Source organism: Pseudonaja textilis, chromosome 4, assembly GCF_049901715.1.
Source record: "Pseudonaja textilis isolate UNSWEBS1 chromosome 4, rPseTex1.2, whole genome shotgun sequence".
In the NCBI taxonomy this organism is placed as follows: Eukaryota; Metazoa; Chordata; class Lepidosauria; order Squamata; family Elapidae; genus Pseudonaja; species Pseudonaja textilis.
In genome coordinates, this window is record NC_141993.1 from 58,819,888 (window position 1) to 58,841,696 (window position 21,809).

Sequence of the window (21,809 nt, forward strand, 5' to 3'; positions counted from 1 at the left end):
TCCGGCGCCCCTTCTGAGCTAGGATTTGGAGATTAAAGAAAGATAGAGATAAGAAAAAGTGAAGAGGAGCTTACTCCACTCTTTTGACATTCTCTATTAAATGGAGCCGTTCCGAGCATTTACAAGAAACTATTAAATGTACCATACATATTTACTGGCTAAAGCTCATATTGTGTCTATATAAAATAAATCCTGATTTACTGAACTGTCTTTTAAAGCCAGGCTGGAAAAATCTGCAGACTTTGTGCATGTTTTTCCTGATGATTAACAATTATTGGATTTTAAAAAATATGTTCAAAATGAAAGAGTTGCATTTTTCTATATGGATACTTATTTTTCTTTCTCAAACGGGCCTTAACTGGAATAATTAAATATAGGAAAATGAAATGAAATGATTGTTTATGTAAAATAAATACAAATGCAGTAACCTAAGTTTAAAAATGGAAATGAAATGGCTACCCAGTCTAGAATTACTTGAAGATTGTGTATGTCATCCTATAGGATTTCTCTGATAATATTACACTACTAACTAGAGCATACAAAACATTTGCTAGACCAATACTCGAATACAGCTCATCAGTCTGGAACCCACATTATATATCTGATATTAACACAGTTGAGAAAGTCCAGAAATATTTGACAAGAAGAGTTCTCCACTCCTCTACTCATTGCAAAATACCTTATGCCACCAGACTCGAAATTCTAGACCTAGAAAATCTAGTATTACGCCACCTTTGGTCGATCTAAGTATAGTATATAAAACCATACGTTGCAATGTCCTACCTGTCAATGAATACTTCAGCTTCAACCATAACAATACAAGAACAAACAATGGATACAAACTCAAGGTTAATCGCACCAAACTTGATTGCAGGAAATACGGCTTCAGCAACAGAGTGGTCATACTCTACCTGACTCTGTGGTTTCTTCCCCAAACCCCAAAAACTTTAACCTTAGACTTTCTACTGTTGACCTTACCCCTTTCCTAAGAGGTCTGTAGGGGGCGTCCCTGTCCTATTGTTTCTTTTATTTTTCTTATATGTATCCATGCATTCATAACTATGTTTTTACTTATACCTATTATCTTGTAAGCAATTGACAAACCAAATAAAAAAATAAAAAAAATAGGATTGTCTTTTGTTCAGGTTCCCATTGTCACTGCTTTATTGATATTATTCCTCTACTTCTGATGCATGATCAATAAATTTCATTTTTTTTTCATTAGTGTTTTATCCCCAGGAAAATGGAGAATGAGTCTTTAGCCTAGACAGGGTGCCAAACTGGCAGCCCGCAGGCCACAAGCCAACCACTGCTCTGCAAAGGCAAAAAACCTTATGATAAGTCGCAATACGTCACATGATCTGATACGTTACGATACATCATGTGACACGATCAAGTTTGACACTTGTGGCCCTAGTTGATTCTAACTAATAAAGAGATCTCAAAGAATCAAGCATCTTGATTCTTACTGCCCTAGTTGATTCTAACTAATAAAGAGATCTCAAAGAATCAAGCATCCTGATTCTTACTGCCAACTTTTAACTCACCTTCTGCTATTGTGAAAAAAGAGTGTATTTGATTCAGATGTATAAAACAATAGATCCACACCTTTAAGTCATCACTATTTTACTTTGGTCTACACTTACAACATCCTCTGCCCCACACAGAATAGTGCTCATCTCAGAAATATTTGATACCTTGAAGGTGATGGTGGAGATTCAAAATACCTGTTTTCAAGAGCATATTTGCGTATGTGCAGACTGCATATTTTCCTTAGCTGTCCTCTGTGCCATACCTAATGCTTAGATCAAGGGTCTTCAAACTTGGCAAGTTTAAGACTTGTGGACTTCAACTCCCAGAATTCCTGAGCTAACATGACTGGAAGAGGAATTCTGGTAGTTCAAGTCCACAAGTCTTAAAGCTGTCAAGTTTGAAGACCCCTGGCTTAGAGCTAACTTCCTTACACATCAGTAGTTATATGGAAGGAACATAATCAGAAACCATGCTTTTTAAATTGAAAGTTCATTCTGAAGCTTTCTTATTGAAATCTCTAAGAAAGTCACAATATTCTCTACTGTTACAATTAAGGAATGTTGGGTCTAACAAAATGAATTATACCCGAGGCAACACTGTTCATGTATTGATATTGATTTATTAAAAATAAAAATCTAATAAAACATTTAAAAAAGAATGCCTTTTGACACACAATCTAGTCTTAATTTTTTAAATACATTTGATTTTTTTCTCTGTTCTTTGTAATCTGTTAACTGCTTTATGTGACCATTGTTATTTTTTACTATCTGGTCCTCAACTGTACATTAAGTACATATGGTAGATTCATAGGAAAATAGAAAAGCCATCTGTTCAGGATATTCAATTCTATAATGATTGAAGACTAGTAATTAAGCTGTTGGATTACTACTGCAAAGAACCAAGAAATGGAAAATCATTGAGTGGCTTTAGGCTAGTTATTCTCTCAATCCAACTTACTTCACAAACTCAGTGAAATTAATAAAATGGAGAAATAAAATGAAGGGAGATCTCCCATACGTTGCTTTTATCCCTTGAAGGAAACACTGAGTATAATTTTAACAAATAATACCATGCAATATTTGGTTTTGGACTTTGAAAGTATAAATGTAGTGAGATGAAGAGGGTATTTCATGTCAGTGTCTAAAAAGTAGTTGTCAACAGATAATAGCTGATACAAAGTAACTAAGTTAAAACCTTACTGCATGTTTTCCATTTCATTATGTGGTTTGCTGGTGTGTAGTGCAGTTGGAAAGGGTAATGAAATAGGAATTTTTTGTAGTAGCAGTAATGAGCAAAAGGCAGAAGATTATTTTGTATCAGTTTAAGATGAAATAGTGGAATTTGTAATCAGAGGCTTTGCTTGAAGGAAAAACAAATGAGAGCTATGAACCAGTGGGAACTTAGTACATTCATTTTTGCTTTTGGATGATCATAAATCATCTTCCAACACAACACTGTCATTGCATGCCAACGTTATTTGCACAGATTTTAATTATCTGAAATGGCTGTCCTCCTTATTTTATAGAGCAATTTGGATAACAATCTTTATGTCATGATTTTCAACCAGACAGATGTTGGGTTGGGTGTCAAATATCCTTCAAGAGGCTTTTGTTGAAAATATATTAATCTACTTCATTAACTCTTTATTGAGCAGATGGTAATTTTAAAAATCTGGCCTGAATTTCAGTTTATGATTTTGGTGTGATCTATCTGTTCCATTACACATCTGCTAATTATTCCATTGACCAGCTGCTGAACTCATGAACTAAGCAGTCAAGACCAGTAAAGTTCAGAAATTATAAGTTTTTATATCTAGATCTATATCTATATCCAGAAATTTAACTGTTCTAGCATGAAAGAATAACAAGGCCATAATCTCTACATGCTTGTTTACGAATAAGCCCATTGAATCCAACAGGACTTTTAAAATGCATGTTCTCGATGAAATAAAGGATTGCACAATTCGTTATGATTATATATTTATAGATTATATATTTCAACATTCATTTTAATTATATCTGCCAATCAGGATTTGGGCTTTTAACCAGAAAAATGGTAAAACACAACTCAAGCAATTTAGTACATTAATATAGACATTTTTAATGTGCCAAAGGACAAATGATGGTTTATCCTTGTTAAAACTGGACAATTAATGTTATGTTCATCATAAGATATGAACCCAATCAGAATATTGGCTATTCTTCATACAAATGTATATTCAAGCCATGTAAAAAGTTATTACAAATAATCACATAATGGCTACTGTCTATGACAGTAATTCCAAAATAAATCACTTTATTTTTAACAGTTTTGCATAGTAACAAGTATGAACCCTTATAAAGATATTCAAATGAATTTCTTGAGGACAATAGTATATACAGAATAACAGAATTGGAAGGGACCTTGGAGGTCTTCTAGTCCAACTCCCCCTGCTCAAGCAGGGGACCCTACATCATTCCAGACAAATGGCTGTCCAATCTCTTCTAAAAAACCCCCAGTGATGGAGCACCCACAACTTCTGAAGGCAAACTGTTCCACTAGTTAATTTGTTTTTGTCCAAATTACTGCCAAAATGTGAATTTCGTTGTATGTGTATACTGTGTATACACATACAATTACTATAAAGTGTTATTATTATTATTATTGGTGAATCTTTGGTAAGATTCTCAGCCTTTGGGGTTGGCTGGTAGCTCAAAAGCTCCAGTCTATTATTTATTATTATTATTATTATTGTTGTTGTTGTTGTTGTTGTTGTTGTTGTTGTTGTTGTTGTTGTTGTTGTTGTTGTTGTTATTCAGCTGCATTAACGTTTTGTAATTAAGACAACTGAGCAAAAAATCCAAAAAATTATTTTAGGCATAATATTCTTGAAAGTGTCTATTTCTCCCAGAAGGATATAAATTCTACAATTAATCCTGATTTAGTTAGAGTGCCAGGTCTGCGCTGGCAAAATCCAGATACAAATATTAAGAAAAGCTTTGCTGCCGCCTTTGATCATCCGGAGTTCTGTAGCCCGATATGCTATGAAATCAGCCTGAGATAAAAGGTATTTTGCGCCGACGTTTCTTAGGACCCAACAGAGACGTCGGCAAAGGGCCGATTCAGTCGCGTCGTAGGTGACCAGGGATCTTCCGACCAATGCAACTTCAGAATTGCGATCGCCATGAGTTTGGAAGCGCTTCGCTACCGCAGGGGATCCCTGCAGATTCTCAACCAGCTTCTGCTGCCTCATCAGACACTCTATGAGGAAATAAGCAGCGTTCGCCAGGGCTGGGAGGCCATTCGGTCTATGAAGGTGCTGCCAGGGGGGTGGGACCAGATAGCAATTGCCGAGTTCAGCTAAAGAACGTTGCACGTGTATCTCTAAAAAGCACGGTAATTGGACTCACCGCCACGTAGTACCGAGGGGCGTTGGTGTTACAAAGTCTTTGTAGAATCTCTGCGATTTTGAGGATTGACTCACTTTTAACTGCAGAGTTAAAAGTGCTGCAAAGCTAAGAGTAAAAGTGAGGGAACATAAGGATTTCAGACAACAGATAAAAGAGTCGCGATTGTGTTCATATTAGAAAGATAAAGTAGTCTTTCAGTGTGTTGAATCAATCATAATTGGCTCCTATGGTGAGCCAAAATTCGTATTTTCAGCCACAAGGACAGTCTTCACAAAGCATGCTAATTCAAAGTGAACAATCCATGTTTGGGTTTTAATATGACATACAATGACTAAATCATTTGCACAGGTATGCTTACTATTATCTTACTCCATATTCAACCCACATCTGGAGCACCAAATTTAAGCTACAAAAACCCCAACAGCCAGTACGCAGTGCTAGCAAAACTAACGTTATGATCCCATCTAGGAGGACCCAGATTGTTGGGAGCAATATGCTGACTGTGTAAACCACGAAGAAAGTGGTGTAAAACACTAGGAAGCAGTATACAAATCTAAGTGCTATTGCTATCTAGTGATTGTTCACCACGCTAGGATTAAATAAGGCTTTGGGTTGAATTGTGGTTCATGTTTTACCCAAATTCAGCCATTGTATAAGATATTGTATACAGGTAATTTTTACCACAGTTGATACAGTATTTTTACTTTTTTATTATGTTGGGTGGATATAATTCTTGTGATGCAGTGGTGGGATTCAAATTTTTTTACTACCAGTTCTCTGGGCGTGACTTGGTGGTGAGGCAGGCGAAGGATACTGTAAAATCTCCATTCCCACCCCACTCCTGGAGGAAGGTTACTTCAAAATCTCATTCCCACCCCACCCCACTAACCTGCTTTCCAGCTCGGTTATCCTGTGCAGGGCAATAAAAGAAGACCCAGCTGATCAGCTGAGACTCGGGAGGCAGAGAATAGATAGGAATGGGGCCAGTCAGAAGTAGTATTTGCTGGTTCTATGAACTACTCAAAATTTCTGCTACCGATTCTCCAGAACTGCTCAGAACCTGCTGAATACCACCTCTGTTGTGATGGGACTTGAGCAATGTAAAAGTAGTTCAAATTTTTGGGAATTAAAAATCCTGATGCAGCCTTAAAATTGCATTTGCATTTTTTGCAACAAACAATGCTGCTGATTATATTGTTGATTGATTACTATCCCAGTATCTCTTTTCACAGGTACCATTACTAAGGTATATATCTCTTATCCTATAAATCTGTGCAAGTTTATTATTAGAATGGTATCAATATAGTCTACTTTCCATTTCTTTAACTCTCAGACCAGAAAGAGATACAGATGTTATGTTATATCCTTATTTACAAAGATTTATATGACTTCGGTACCACCTTTGGGGGAAAAGGGGATTTTTCTATTGTTACCCTATGTATATCCTGTGTAAGGGTTTCAATTACATTGGCCACCAGGAGGCAGTCGAAAACTAGTTAATTTAAGTGAGTAACTGCACGTCTATGTTAAATTCAATTTACAGGCAATTCTTGCTTACCAAGCATTTATTTAGCAATTGTTCAAATTGTTTACCAAGGTGTTGAAAAAGAAAGCTTATGTCCAGTTCTTGAAGTTTGGGCACCCTAAGTATGGTCATTTGATCATCATTTGGCAACCGGCCTGCACTTAGATAGTTGCAGCGTCCTATCGTCAAGTGATCACCATTTGTGACTTTCTCTGCTAGCCACCCACAACAAAAGTCAATGGGAAAGCTGGTAAAAAAGGATACAAGTGGTTCTGGTTACCGCTTACCCCCTCCCCTGCCTGGCAGCAGCCAATCCCAGCTCCGCTGTGTGCCACATCTTACCTGCTTGCCAACCTCCTTGAGACTCCCTGGGTCTTGCTTAATGACCAATGATACTTGCTTAATGACAGCAGTGGGGATTGCCAGGATTGCCATTGTTAAGCAATGCTGTCACTTTTTGCAACTACATCACTTAGCATTGGAAATTCCAGTCCCAGTTACTGTTAACGGAAGACTTCTTATTTCTATATTTTAGTGTAATATGTGAACTAAGTCATAGTAGGTTGGTCTTTGAGAAGTCACTGGTATTTGGCCAGCGGAAAGATGTTATGTTAAACATCACAAATATTTCCATCAAAAATAGTTTTTCAGTAATCTAACTGGAGGCACTAGCTATCCTAGAAACAGAATAGGTGAGGACTTAAAAAGAGTTTTAGATTCTTATTTAATATATACTTATATAAAGTATGGCTTTGTAGACTCTAATTAATAGGCATGATGTTGGGAATCATATTTTTGTTTAGTTTATCTCACTAAATATTTCCAGAAAGAATCTGCTTCATCTCAAGTCATACCGTTCCACTACAAAATCATTGAAATATTGAGGTTCATATGGCTAGATTTAGCAGATTTATAAAACTAATTTTACATGCCAACTATTCTTCTGATTCTAGAAATCTTACAATACAAAATTTAATATTAATAAAATATTAATCAGTAAGATATATTTACAGATGACTATATGCCATCAATATTTTTTGACTTCTAGTGATAGATAGGTGTCCATCATGATCTATTCCAACAGTGCATTATAATATGGTACTGTAATATGGTACTGTAAATTCATTTACAAAACCAGCAAAATATATAAATAAACCCATTGTTGCATTACAAATTATTTATTTCTATCTATCTCACTTTTATTATTCTTGGAATGTTGGCATACTCTCTTTCTACTACAGACAAAGTCTTGGCCCTCCTGATCTCTTCCAGGATGAATACCTGGAAATCCTTTCCCTATTAGATTACCTGCATTAAGCGAATCAACCCTGGCGATCAATGGGGTGACAGATGTCGCAGCCAGATCACCCTCACATCCACTGATCACCAGGGTTGATTCAGCTCATCTGGCTAGCTAGGCGGGTATCTCCTTCCTCCCTCACTGCTCCATGTGCGTCCCTCCCAAAGCTGCATACTCAGTGGAAGAGGACAACCATCCCTGCATTGAAGCAAATTCCTCATAAGAAAAAGATGGATGTTCAGTATATTGTACAATCTTTTTAGCCTACTGTTTTCTGCAAACCTAATTAATCTGATTAATTTATGGGACATGCAAATTACAAAAATCAGGTTAAGTAACCATTCAATTAACTGGGGGAACAAAATTTATCGTAACTTTATCCTAGAAGGCCAATGGGTAAACTTGCTCCTGGGTATCTTTTCAAATCTCCAGCATGCTCTTTTTCATCCCCAGGCTTTCAGTTTACTTTAATATTTCCACCTATTGGTTCATGTTTGGTCTTCAAGTTTAATAGAAAATCACTCTGTTTCACCTTCTGTGTTAGCAACCTGTCAAACTGTGATCTTATCTCTCCTATTTCTCTTTTCAAGTGTTCTTAGTAGGACTTAATTTCCATCAGGTCATTTTTCTAAATGTTTGAAGTTGTCGTTTTAAAATTCGGATCAGATAATTCCAAATAATCTTTTCCATTATTTTAGGAACATTTCAGTATTTATAAACAGTTTTAACCCTGAGTACCATACACCTATCTTGTTTCCTATGAAGCTTCCTATCCTCTTATTATTTTGTTCTAGATTCCTTTAGTTAAAAAATATTGAAAAAATGACACAGCAGTATTTCTTAAATTTACATTCATGTCTCTAGATCTCATATAGATTCCTTTGGCTCATTGGAAAAATTTTAATCAGTGGATATTGAAGGCAAGACCTTATAAGAAATATTCTTATCTATGTGGCGGGGTGGGGGTGGGGAATAACATGTAAACTGAAAGCCTAGGAATGAAAAAGAGCATGCTGGAGGATTGAAAAGATATCCAGGAGCAAGTTTACCCCATTGGCCTTCTAGTAAATGCAACTTTGTGGTGCTCATTTGATGAGTAGTCAAGCCTGTCCTTGGACAGTCATTTTATGAGAACAGCCATTAGGTGTTAATTTTGGCTTGCTGTTACCCCAGTGTACAGTCTTTTCTACCTGATTCTATTTGTGTTGAATATGAAGTTCCTCGCTTTCTATGTGTGTTTATTTTAAACTGAAAATAAATATCTCTTCTTAGGTGCGAGGCGCTCCAGCCATTGCCATTATAGGTTGTCTGTGTTTGGCAGTGGAATTGCATAATAAAAGAAATGAAGAACCGAGTTTGGGTAACCTGGAGACTTTCGTGTTGGACTCACTAAGCTACTTAATAAGTGCCAGACCTACTGCTGTCAACATGGCCCGGGCAGCTCAGGAGCTGGGACATTTTGTCCAGCAGGAGGCAAAACATGAAGGGACTACTCCAGATAGTTTACGCGAAAGGTGAGGGTTCAAGACCCTATCTTCTTTCTGCCCCCAAACTGTTAGCAAGAAACATGCAAGTTTGTATAACCTCTTATTGTAGTGTGATCAACTGGGCAGAAGCGTTGCTGGACAAAGACCTGGAAGACAACAAAAGCATTGGGGAACATGGAGCTTGCCATCTTTTGCAACACATAGGGCAGGACAAAGTGAGAGTCCTGACTCACTGCAACACTGGCTCATTGGCCACTGCTGGTTATGGCACTGCACTTGGTAAGTGGCATTTCTGCATTCCAGAAGCATTACCATTTCTGTCCTTTGGGACAAAAGGGTAAGAGGTTATGGTAATACAGTTAGTCCTTGACTTACAACCATAGTTTGGATCAGAATTTCCATTGCTAAGCAAGATTGTTGGAAATTGCCACACCTTGGATGCTTCTTGATTGAAAGGATGAGCAATTTCCTGCTATAAGCAGTTGTCCAGGGGACTCCCAAATGTGTTAATAGCATGCATTCTTTGGGCACGCTCCTTTTATGTTTTATACAATTAAAATGACATACAATTTTATCAGTTTAATGACATAAAGTATTCCTTATTTTAATTGTGATGTTTCTGACACAAGTAAACAAACAAGCAAGAGGCTTAAGTGAGTTGACCCAATTTTATGCCCTTTTTTGTCATGGTTGTTAAGGAAATCACTACAGTTGTAAAAAGAGTTGTGTTGCTAAATGAATCTAGATTTTCCCATTGACTTTGCTGGCTGGAAAGGTTTGTAAATAGTGATCATATTACCCTAGGATGCTGCTACCATTGTAAATGCATGCCAGTTGTTAAGCATCTGAATTTTGATCACGTGACCATGGGGATGCTATAGTGGTTGTAAGTGCAAGTACTGGTTGTAAGAGATGTCACCTCTTATAATGGCCTTCCTCAGTGTTTCAAGTTTGTTAAGATTTCAGCTCTCAACATCTGAAGGAAGACTCCAAATTGCTTGGTATGTTGACAACTTGTAGCCTTTTATATGGTTTGTTATTCTGACTTGTTTGTAACATTGCTTCATAGGTATCATTCGCTCGTTACATGCCAGGGGTTGTCTGGAGCATGTTTACTGTACTGAAACACGGCCATACAATCAGGGTGCCCGGCTGACTGCTTATGAATTAGTATATGAGCAGGTGCCTTCAACACTCATTGCTGATAGCATGGCCTCCTTGGCAATGAAAGAAAAAAAGATAACAGGTAGATGTCTTGTTTTCTTCTTTTTCCGCATTACTCCTGTCATTTCTAGATTTCATGCTAGGATATGAGTGTACATGTGAGTCAATGGTTGGCCAAGAGTTCAAGAGCACAGGTTGTTAAAGAAAATGCTGCTCGGGTCATCTTAGCAATACTGATGTCTTGGTATTGGGCATTCTATTTAGTTGTATAATAAACAAACTTAATGACCACTAAAAGTTTAGTTCCAGCCTTCAGAATTCCTTGGTAGAATTGGCAATAGTAACCATGTACAGATATCCAAAGGAGAATCTTGTTGGAAGGGAGAATATATGGCTACATGGAAGTCAGAGTTGAAAGCAGTGTTTGTTATGTAAGGAGTCTCAGTTTGAATCTCTAATCTTCACTTAAAAGGATTTCAGATGAAAGGGCTTGAAATTCTGGGAGGACTGCTGCTACAATGCATATAAAAATATATAGCTTGGTTCTGTGAAAGGTATAGTTCTGTTTTCTATGTGCTGATCCCTAATTATATTTTCTTACTGAATAGCCTAGTACACGTGACATGCCAAGCCATCCTCTGACTTGTTAAGTTTTATCTTATGTATTGTGTGAACCCCACCATTAGGAATTTAATCAACAAGCCAACTAGGAGATGGCATAAAGAACAAGAAAAATAATGAATTGTTCCCTCTCTTCCACATTGAGGAAATTTTAAAAACTTTTGGGAACATGTACCTGATTCTGGAAAATGCGGAGCAGGAATACAATTGGCACTAGGGAAATTTTGTAAAAACAAACAAACCCCAAAACAACCCACAGCAAGCTCTCCTTGTTCTCTTCTACTTTCCCCTTATTCTTTATTCTGAATAGTCTGGCAGTGACATTTAGCATTAGGCTTTTAATTGCCATTGTCCTTCTTTTTGTAATCCAGCTGTCATTGTGGGAGCAGACAGGGTTGTTGCTAATGGAGACACTGCCAATAAAGTTGGTACTTATCAACTGGCAATTGCTGCAAGATACCACGGGATTCCCTTCTATGTGGCAGCACCCAGCACTTCCTGTGACCTGCAATTAAAACATGGAGGGCAGATCATTATTGAGGAGCGGCCAAGCCAGGAACTGACAGACATCAATGCTGTACGAATTGCAGCACCAGGTAGCAAAATGTTGGAAGGTTACATGTAAACAAAGGTTGTATGTAAAGAAAGGAGATATGATAGAATACTAATATTTTCAGTATTATTTGTAATCAGTGATCTAACAGTAGCTGCCCCAGCTTACATGAATCTAGATGATGTATATATTTTGAGTAAGTCATCATTGATCAAGAAAATATATTCTGACTTGAATCTCCTTGGATGCATGACAGTCTAGTAAGCTATTATCTACTTTTTGAAGAATGACAATTGATTATGGAAATTTAGTCCCAAGTTTTTTTGAAGGACATCAAGTTGCCTACCATTTGTGTAATATTTTTAGTTGTAAAGCATTTAGACATCCTTTTTGCATCTTCTCTTTTTAGAGATGCTTGTTTCCTGTTTTTTTAAAACCAAGCCATAACATTTATCATTAATGAAATAAATACATCTGTTATATAACACTAATGGAACAGCACATATACTTTCTTTCTTCCTAGGCATTGGTGTTTGGAATCCAGCCTTTGATGTCACTCCTCATGAACTGATAACTGGTGGTATTGTCACTGAGTTTGGAGTCTTTCCTCCTGCTGAACTTCAGGCAGCTCTGACACGGGCAGTGTATAAAATATAAAAAACCCTAAGTTAAGCTGTTTCCAGATAGGATGTGAATCTAATCTTCAATAATCGTTACTAGGGCTTATTTCCCTAATCTGGCATCTTTATAGATGTTTGGGATGCAGAATTTTGTAAAACTGAAAATTGTAATTCCTCTGAATACCACTGGTTTGGGGAAATTGTATTAGAGATTTTTGAGTCTGATAAAAATGCTTGATATTTCTGCAATTTTATTATTGAATGTTCATTTGCAAATTCAGCAAATTAAATAATGTTTGCTTCTTGAGTTTTGTCTACTATGGCTTTGTGAGGATTGTTTGGTTTTGGAATTATTGAGTAATACTCTGACATAATTTTTCTTTGACTTCAAGCTATTTTTTTTTAAAAAAATGTATAGTATAATTCTTTATCTGAATTGTTTTTCATTTCCTGCTTAGGTTTCTTTATTGATGTTCTACTATGCATTCACTGCCCTGGTGACACAGTGGTTAGAATGCAGTATTGTAGGCTAACTGTGCTCACAATCTGGAGTTCAGTCCTGACAGGGGCTCAAGGTTGACTCAGTCTTCCATCTTTCATAGGTCAGTAGAATGAGGACCCAGATGTTGGGGCCAATATGCTGACATTGTAAACTACTCAGAGCAGCGGTTGCCAACCAGTCAGCCGTGGTCCACTGGTGGGCCATGAGAAATTTTTGGTGGGCCTCAGCATGCTGAGGCAGGGAGGTGGGGCAATTCTACAGTCTCCTGTGTCGTGGCTGCTGCCTCCTGCCTCAGTGCATCGAGGAGGCCGAGCAATAGCGGGAAGAGCGCGGACCTCCTGATGCGTAGGAAGCGGCTGCCCACAGGTGAAGATGTTGCAAGGGAGAGGCTCAACCCCCTCTTCCTCCTCGCCAGAAGCACTCACGCTCAGCGGGAAGGATGCAGCTTATTGGGGGACAGAGGGGCAGTGAGTGCTTTGCGCATGAGCGCTTCTGTCGAGGAGGAAGAGAAGCTTCTGGGGGAGGTGGAGCCTCCCACTTGCAACATCTTCCCTTGAGAGCATCTCTGGCAGCCGCTCAACCTCCTCGATGTGCAGAGGCAAGAGGCAGGAGGTGACACCAATTCAGAGGATCCTTTCCCCTCCCCCCACCCCTTCCCCGATGCTGTGCAAATGCAAGTGGCATTTGGTGTCCAATCTCCAAGTTAGAGGAGCGACATTCAAATGTGGCTGGCAGCAGCCCCCTGCGGCTTCCTTGCTGCCTTTGGAACCAATTTCGAAGGCTGGGAGAGGACTTTTCCAAGGCAAGAGGGGGTGGGGCTCACTGTTCTCCAAATCAGTTCCCAGCCGGCCTGGGACAGCATTCAAACAAGGGGAGTGGGGAGGCTTATAATCAAAATCATGATTATAAGCCTCCCCCTCCTTCACTCCCTTCATTTGAAGCCTCCGAAGCAGTGGTGAATTTCGACTACCTCGCACCAGGTGGTAGGGACGGTTCAGTTCACTGAGCTGAACAATCACCCCTGGTTGGCTCCACCCACGTTCGCCCAGTCACACCCTTGTCGGCAACAGAGGTGGTACCACCGGCAGGAGAGAGAGAGAGAGAGAGAGAGAGAGAGAGAGAGAGAGAGAAAACAAAGCAAAATCCCTGCAAAGTTGACACCCTGACGTGCCAAAGGTTGCAATCCAGGAGAGAAAAGCCTCATTGCCCTTTTCCCTGGCAGCCCTTTTCTAACCTGGTGATCTTCAGGATTGGAGGGGGGCGTGAAGAGTGCATGTGAAGGACTGCAACTTTTGATGAACTTTCCTCCAAGAGTTTCTCCCTTCCGCAACTCTGCAGCACGAGTCGGCTGCTTCTGCAAGTGCCGGCGGAATCAATGCAGCTCGCACCACGAGGCCAGTTCCTTAAGAATCTTCCCCTCTCCTCTTCACTCTCCAGGTGGCTATGGAGGCACTCAAAACAACCTGGAGTTTTTCCCACCTTATTTTGCTCTTTTGGCTTATCTTCCACAGCAAAGTCAAGGCGACCAACCATGTCAGATTCCCACCACCTTTCCGTCCCCCCCTCCCATATATATGGATCTTTGGTTGTTCGGGTTTTCTCCCACGTAAGATTCGAAGTATCTAGGCAACGTTTTGATGAAGTCTCATTCATCATCTTCAGGCTTCTGTCTTCGGCTCTTGCTTCTCAGAGTGAAGCTTCACTCTGCTCACTCAGAGTGAAGCTCACTCACTCCACTTACTCATCGAAACGTTGCCTAGATACTTCGAATCTTACGCGGAGAAAACCCGAACAACCAAAGCTCCACATACAAATACCCGTGAGAACCTCAGAAAACAAATATATATATATATATATATATATAAATTAATTTTACCGTTAAATTTATATTTAATATAAAATTAAAATTTTATATTAAATATATTTTTTTATTTATATTAGTGGTCCTCGGGATTTAAAATTATGAGTTTGCTGGTCACTGAAGTCTAAAATGTTGGCAACCCCTGACTCAGAGAGTGCTGTTAAGCGCTGGAAGAATATAAAAGTCTAAATGCTATTGCTAATGCACCATTTTCAAAACTATTCTTAAGATCCTTTGATGTTGTATCTCACATGATTTTAAACTTACGACAACAGGGTCCCTGCAGCATTACCTTCCAATATAGGAGTTTTGTACCAGGAAATCTTTTGTAATACATTTTCTGTAAACCTAAGCTTGGTAGATATAAAAGTATGACCTATTACTGATCTCTGTATTGTAGAACAGGCAAAGAAATTCAAAGATGATAGCCTGACATAATAAGGTTCATGGCAGAGGTCACCACTGGCTTACTCCTGCTTTACTTTCAGTGGGTTAACTATTTAGGATCAATGCACATGACAAATATAAGATGTGAATGCATGACATGACATTTAAGTTCCTCCTTGACTACCTCAGATCTTGCAAGCTGATTCTTTATAACAACAGTTTTCCCCGTTTTCTGTTAGACAAAATTCATTCCTCACAACAGGCCATGTATTTATCATTACTTTTCATCAGAATAAGATGAAATTCTACAATGTGCTATTTTGAAATGAAAGTTGGGTGAAGAAGGAGAAAGATAAACTTCAGTGCAGTGGAATGGGATAGTTTCTATAGTAACAAATAAAAATTAAAAACATATACGGGAATTATTTTGAATGAATATGGTTAAAATACAAAAAGTGTGTGAGGAAAATGAAAAATGTTTACTGAGGTGGACTGAATAATTGCAAATTGAAATTCAACACACACACACACACACACACACACACACACACACACACACGAAAAATGAATGAGTTGAGGTGGAGGGGCGGAGCTTGCGTCCCAGCGGTACAGCATGCGATCTTTAAGCTCTAAGATCACTGCTGATATCTCCATTGCAGGATGGTCCCAATGGACCTAAACCGTCCCATAGAGACGGTGACAGAGGAGGGCCTGACATACTGTATGTATATAATTGAAAGAGGGCTTTATGTTTTTATGTTTTGTTCATATGTTTGTTGTAAAAAATAAAAACTTTGGGAAGACTTCAAATATAATTTGATAAAATTCATGAGATCCTCAAAGAAGAAAAAAAGTGAAAATTTAAAGCTCCAAAGACAGTTTGTTACACAATATATGGACATAGTGGAAGAAAGGATAGTTTGCAAGGATAGAAAAGTATGGAGAAGAAATTTTGAATGGTTTTGATGCTAACTAGATTTCCTTTCAGAGAATAATAGAGTTGGAAGGGACCTTGGGACCTTGGAGGTCACCTAGTCCAACCCCCTGCTCAAGGAAGAGAATCTATTCTGATTATTAGGCTCTACCTAGGATTGAACTCATAGCCTCCTGATTGTGAGGAGAGAACTCCACCTCTAGGCCACTGGAACTGCTTATAAAATTTTCATTTTCTCCTTCCTTACTCTTTCCTATTTTTCTGTTCCTTAAGTAACACTGCTAATCCCAAAAGGAAATTGTGTAATGGATGCATATGAATATGAACACTGCTCATATTTCACTTATTGATGTATAAACAAAAGCATGAATAAATGTGTATCAGAAATTGCATTAATCCCGAAACATGATCAAAATAGAAATTTAATCTCTATTGTTAGAGCCTTTTAGTCAACCCATCTTCTGTTAATAGAAGTACTGTGATTATGTATTGAAATGCTTTGAAACCTTCAAATATTCTGTTCCTTAATTGTTTTGAGACAGCAGAATTAATGCTGAAATGAAATCTCATATAGAAAGGAAGGATTTGTGGGGTTCTATAAAGGTACGGGCCATTTTAATTGGACAGAATGAAAACAGTAATAGTTCATAAATCTGTTTTTTAAAGCATTTAAATTTCTTAGTGCTTCAGAATAATATTTAGAAGATTTTAAATTTGCAACTAATCATTTTCCAAAAGTATAGCTCAAAGGAATCTAAATTTAACTTACCTGGGAAAAAAAGAGGTTATGCTAGCTTTGACTGACTATAATTTTCAGCAGCTGCAGATCTAACCCTATTTTTTTTAAAAAAAGCTAAATCAATTAAATGAACTGAATTTGAAGTTATGACTACTGTAGCACACTTGATCACTACCTGTATAAATGTTCTGTATAGTTTGGTTGTGTTTGACTGACCCTAATGATTTTTTGTTTCACCAATTCACAGATGGGTTCTTGACGCACTATGTTCATGAAAAATCCTAATGTGAAAATTTGCTTAAGGTCAGGATAATTTAAATAGGCTGTCAAGAGAAGCTTTTAGAAAACCCAGTATGTGACTAATCTGCAAGAATTCTCATTAGGTATGCCTTAAATCAGGGGTCGCCAACTTTTTGGACCTCAGGGACCACTAAACTCATAATTTTAGATCTCAGGGACCACTAACCGGTTCTGTGGGCATGGCCTATTTTGTGGGTGTGGCTTGGTGATCATGTGAATATTATAAATATTTATATAAATATTGATTTTTTTATAAAAACAGAGCAACTTTTACCCAAAATCAGGCAAAGCAGGCAAGCAGATTGAGTTGCTTATAGAATCATTCAGAAATTTATCTATCTGCCATTGGCTAGCTCAGTCTGTCACATAAAATTTGCTTGCAAGCAAACTCACAAAATTAACTCACATCACACAATGTATATAAATATTGAATTTTTTATTAAAAAAGAGCAACTTTTACCCAAAATCAGGCAAAGCAGGCAGATTGAATTGCTCACAGAATCATTCAGTGATCTATCTATCTGCCATTGGCTAGCTCAGTCTCTCAAATTTTGCTTGCCATGAGTCTGCACCGAATTTTCTTGCAAGCAAATCTTCAGTCCTAAGGGACGTTCGGCTATGTTTAAAAGCAGAGCCAAAGATCTAAAGACTAACAAAAAAGCAAGAAATCCAACCATTTCCTGATTCCTAACTAATCTAAATCTCCTGGCACAGCAGAGAAGATGATGGTCAGAAAAAGGAAAAATAAAAATTTAGCAGGCAAGTTTACCAGGTAAGAAGTGAGTGAGCGGGGAGGGTTCCTGCGGGCCATGTGGGCGGTGCAGCCTTGTGTTTCTGCACAGCCTGGATTAATTGCTTTGGGGGTGTGTGCTCTGGGCGTGAGATTTCTCTGCAGCCCACCAAAATTTTCTCATGGCCGCGGCCCACTGGTTGGCGACCACTGCCTTAAATTAAGACATTGAATTTTAGCTCTGTTCCTTCAAGTGGAAAGTTCCTCCTTCATCAGTGTGGATGGTGGGTATATTAAAAATAATTTCTCTCTCTGGATGTTGTAATGCCTATTTAATGCTTTTGTTGGAAAGGTTAAAATCAATTATTGCTGTGATTTTTTTTCCTGCTGGCATTTCCGTTGTGTATCATGGGTCAAACAATTAGCAAACATAAAAATGTTCATTGTACAAGGCTGCTCTTGTTATATCTATGTATCAAGAGCAAGTTAACAATTTTTTTCACTAAAATGAATACCCTAAGATTAGATTATTGTTATGGCTTTGTAACATTTGCTACAATATGTACTATTTCTAATCCACATGGTAATAAATTATTCTTTATTCCAACTATTGCTGATTATTTATTTTAACAACTACAGAAACTATGTGATTTGTAATGGCCAGAAGAGGCAGTAGGGTTAGATATTCAGCTGTAGTAGAAATAATTAAAAAGAAAGTCAAATCTTTATAAAAGTATTGATTTTATTTAATTTGTATGAAATCCATATTATCTTTCAGAAAATGTACTTTTGGTTACCTTCTTTTCTTGTCTAGTTTGGGGCCAAGGATTCTTCAAATGAAAAACATTTCTTGCATTTGTTTAATTAAAATAATGTTTTTAAAAATATCCTATTTATTTTGTACTTTTGTCTCTAGACCTAAAAGTATGTTTTTGGCACTAGGTGGCATCTGAACTCTGTCCACTGTTTTAAAATGATTTCTGCATGAGAAAGAATTAAATAGTTTTCTATTTTTGTTTTTATTTGGATTTACTGTAAAGTCATTTTCACAATAAATTTGATAAACCTGATGCATTTTATTTATTTTTACTATTATTTATTTATTATTTATTTTCTCTGGCTATATTTTTTACAGCTTTCTTTCTTTTAGAGACAAGACAGTCAGTTTGATCAGAGTTTTATTTGTTGTGTCCTCCTTCGCTTATCTGTTAATTAAACTGCAGGTTGTTTGAAATCGTAAAACTTCAAACTTCTCTTTGAGAATTTCTTTCAAGCAATCTTTGGTTATTAATGTTAACTGTGATTCAGGTATCAAGAAAATATTTGTGTGACTTTATAGACAGATACTTTGCTGCTAGGTAGACTCTTTGCCCCAATTTATTTCTTTAAAAGTATAAAAATAAAGAGGAAGCTAGAAAATTACAGTCTCGGGCATATGCGTGATTCAAGATGCCAACCGTAAAGCTTTACATGGCACAAACAGGATATTTGCAGGATCACCTACCGTGTTTCTCACAAAATAAGGCCAGGCTAGGCTGTCCACTGTCACCTCTGTTGTTTGTGTTAATGGCTAGGCCGTCTTCAGGGGTGACTTAATTCCTTCCCCTTGCATCCTTGGGTGGGCGGGCGGCAACGGCTTGGATGTTGACCTCGGCATTGGTGGGGCACTTCATATCGGGAGACCTTCTGCCACCATTGCTTTCCCTTCTCCCATGCTGCCACGGTGTTTAGAGCAACGCCTTGGTGTTTGCTGCAGCCATGTGCGGCCAGCCAGGGCTCCTCCCTGCAAATGGAACACAGTGGAGACACTCGGCTTCAGGCGCTCCTGTCACCGCCTTCCCTTCGCCTTCGAAGGCAAAGCCAATTCTTTTAAAAATGACGCCCTACTACCAGTATGATAAAGCCTCCCCTGCCCGCGAGGGCAGCACAACCCCACATGAGGAGGCGAATCTCCCGGGGCCGCAGCGCAGGATCGGCCCACTCCGGGAGAAGCGCCCGAGGCAGTGATAGCACCCACCCATCTATGGACAGGGAGACAAGGCGACGGCCTGCGCTGCATCCTCCTCTGATCTGAGCCCCGCCGAGTCAGCGCCTCTGTCCAATGCCTGTGCCACTGCAGCATTTGGAGCTGACGGCACATTTGGAGATGCGTGGGGACGGGCTGGGCGAGGGGTGGAAATGACGGGCAGCTTTGGGCTCTCCCCACCGGCCAGGCAAGCAGCGCTATCGCTTCACCTCCCTGTCCGCAGACGGGTGGGCGCTATCACTGCCTCAGGCAGCCTCTCCTGGTGGCCATTCAGGTTTGGGCTGGAGGGACTTGGGAAGGAAGCCAAGCTCGGGTCGGCCCAGCTCTTTTGCTTGGCAAGCGGGTGCGCACCCGCGGCTTGCTTTCCTAACTGCCCAGCCTGCATGGCTCTGGCACAGCCCTGGCAGGATGAGCGGATGGCCTGGCAGGTAGGCGCTTGCTGCCTTGGTGAGAGCTCCACTGCTGGGCAGGAGGGCCCGCCTGTCAGCTGTGCTGGGTGCCCCAGGTGAAGCTTTTCACACTCTGCCCGGTGCCAGCCAGGGATGGCGGCTGGGCACTTTTCCCAGGGTGGGCTGATCCTGCGCTGCGGCCCCGGGAGATTCGCCTCCCCACGTGGGGTTGTGCTGCCCTTGCGGGCAGGAGAAGCTTTGTCATACCGGTAGTAGGGCGTCATTTTTTAAAAAATTGGCTTTGCCTTCGAAGGTGAAGGGAAGGCAGCGACAGGAGTGCCTGAAGCTAAGTGTCTTCGCCGGGCTCCGGTTGCAGGGAGGAGCCCTGGCTGGCCACACCTGGCTGTGCCAAATGCCACAGTGTTGATCTAAACACCGCAGCAGCATGGAGAGAAGGGAAAGAAAGCAATGGTGGTGGAAGGTCTCCTGATATGAAGTGCCCCACCAACGCCAAAGTCAATGCAAGCAGCACCATATCCGGGTATGCAACAAAGGTACTTCCTAATGGCAAGCCCTGCCTGCCATTTCCCCCCATTTCGCATGTTTAATATAGGCCTTAATTTGGGGGGAGGGACTTAGTTTGATTTTATGCCAGTAAAACATGCTGGGACTTCCTATTGGGGGAGGCCGTATTGTTGGAGAAACACGATATTTCTCCTATTCTTTATGCTTGTCCTACCAGACTTAGTGCCAGCATGTTCTGTTTTTTTTTTTTTTGAACAGGACCATTGGTTGTACAAATCTGCTAAATAAATAAATAAACAAAAATAAAGTAGATGACTTGGGTGCATCCTTGTTCCTGATCTTGTTTCTGTTTCTGTTTAATTGTTTCTAAATGGTTTTAACTGTTAATTTTATTGTGTTCCGCAAAAAGTCACACTTGTGTGAGATAAATGGTTGTATAAATTTTATAAAATCAAATAAAGAAATATTGTTGGACCCAGGAGTTGTGCTTTCTGGGTGGCATCATTTGGATTCTCTCTGGAAAATACAAAGTTGTTAGTCTTTTGAATAGTCAGGCTTTGTTTCCGAAGATATTTAGACCAAAAGGTGAGTTAGCTGTGCTGCTAATGCAGTTTTTGTGATTTGGACTTTATTGCTTTAATCGTGGATAACTGGTTTATGTGGTGTAGTTCTTGTTTTAATCTTTGGACACTATCCACAATCACAGTCTTGGGATGGGCAACCATATAAATAATTTAAATAAAATAATTAATTCTGTTTTTCCAAAACATTTCTAGCAGCATTTATTCAGAATAAGATAGTGAAGGATGACAATGGGCTGAACCAATAAAGAAAAATTGAAAGAAAGTTTAGAATGAAGAGGAATGCTCTCTGTTTGGCTCTCTAGAAAGTGCCAAACAATTCCCACATTACAGATAGAAGATTGCATCTGTTTACAGAAGAATGTTCACATAGTCATCAGTTAAACTTGGCTTGAAAAAGAACTTGGCTACGTTGTTTGGCAGCCATTTTATCAGAGTATCCCTAACATATGAAAATTCCACTCACCCAAATAGGTCAAAGGCTCCTAGTTTTAAGATTTTGTAATAATAAATGTAGTGGAAATTTATGTTCTCAATGCCCTTCGGGCAATGTAAAAGGAAATGGAATCTATAGGCTTGAGGCTTGTTCTCATAATGGTAAGTTATAGCTGTTCATGGTAGATGAGCATAACCATTTTTTTCA

General features: G+C 39.1%; 1 protein-coding gene across 1 annotated transcript; it reads left to right on the top strand.

Annotated features, from left to right (window-relative positions):
- Positions 1–4,606: 4,606 nt before the first annotated feature.
- Positions 4,607–12,496, top strand: MRI1 (methylthioribose-1-phosphate isomerase 1). The gene is made up of 6 exons (XM_026701494.2): positions 4,607–4,828; positions 9,020–9,261; positions 9,344–9,513; positions 10,304–10,480; positions 11,391–11,615; positions 12,096–12,496. The coding sequence occupies exons 1-6, from the start codon at positions 4,697–4,699 to the stop codon at positions 12,227–12,229; spliced, it is 1,080 nt and encodes a 359-aa protein (XP_026557279.1). The 5' UTR covers positions 4,607–4,696; the 3' UTR covers positions 12,230–12,496.
- The last annotated feature ends 9,313 nt before the right edge of the window (positions 12,497–21,809 follow it).

What these genes read in the sequence shown, in the direction of transcription:
- MRI1 (XM_026701494.2), top strand. Translation starts at nt 4,697, where the DNA reads ATGAGTTTGGAAGCGCTTCGCTACCGCAGGGGATCCCTGCAGATTCTC. An exon ending in CCAGATAGTTTACGCGAAAG is followed by an intron (nt 9,262 to 9,343) that starts GTGAGGGTTCAA and finishes CTCTTATTGTAG; the next exon opens with TGTGATCAACTGGGCAGAAG. An exon ending in TGGTTATGGCACTGCACTTG is followed by an intron (nt 9,514 to 10,303) that starts GTAAGTGGCATT and finishes ATTGCTTCATAG; the next exon opens with GTATCATTCGCTCGTTACAT.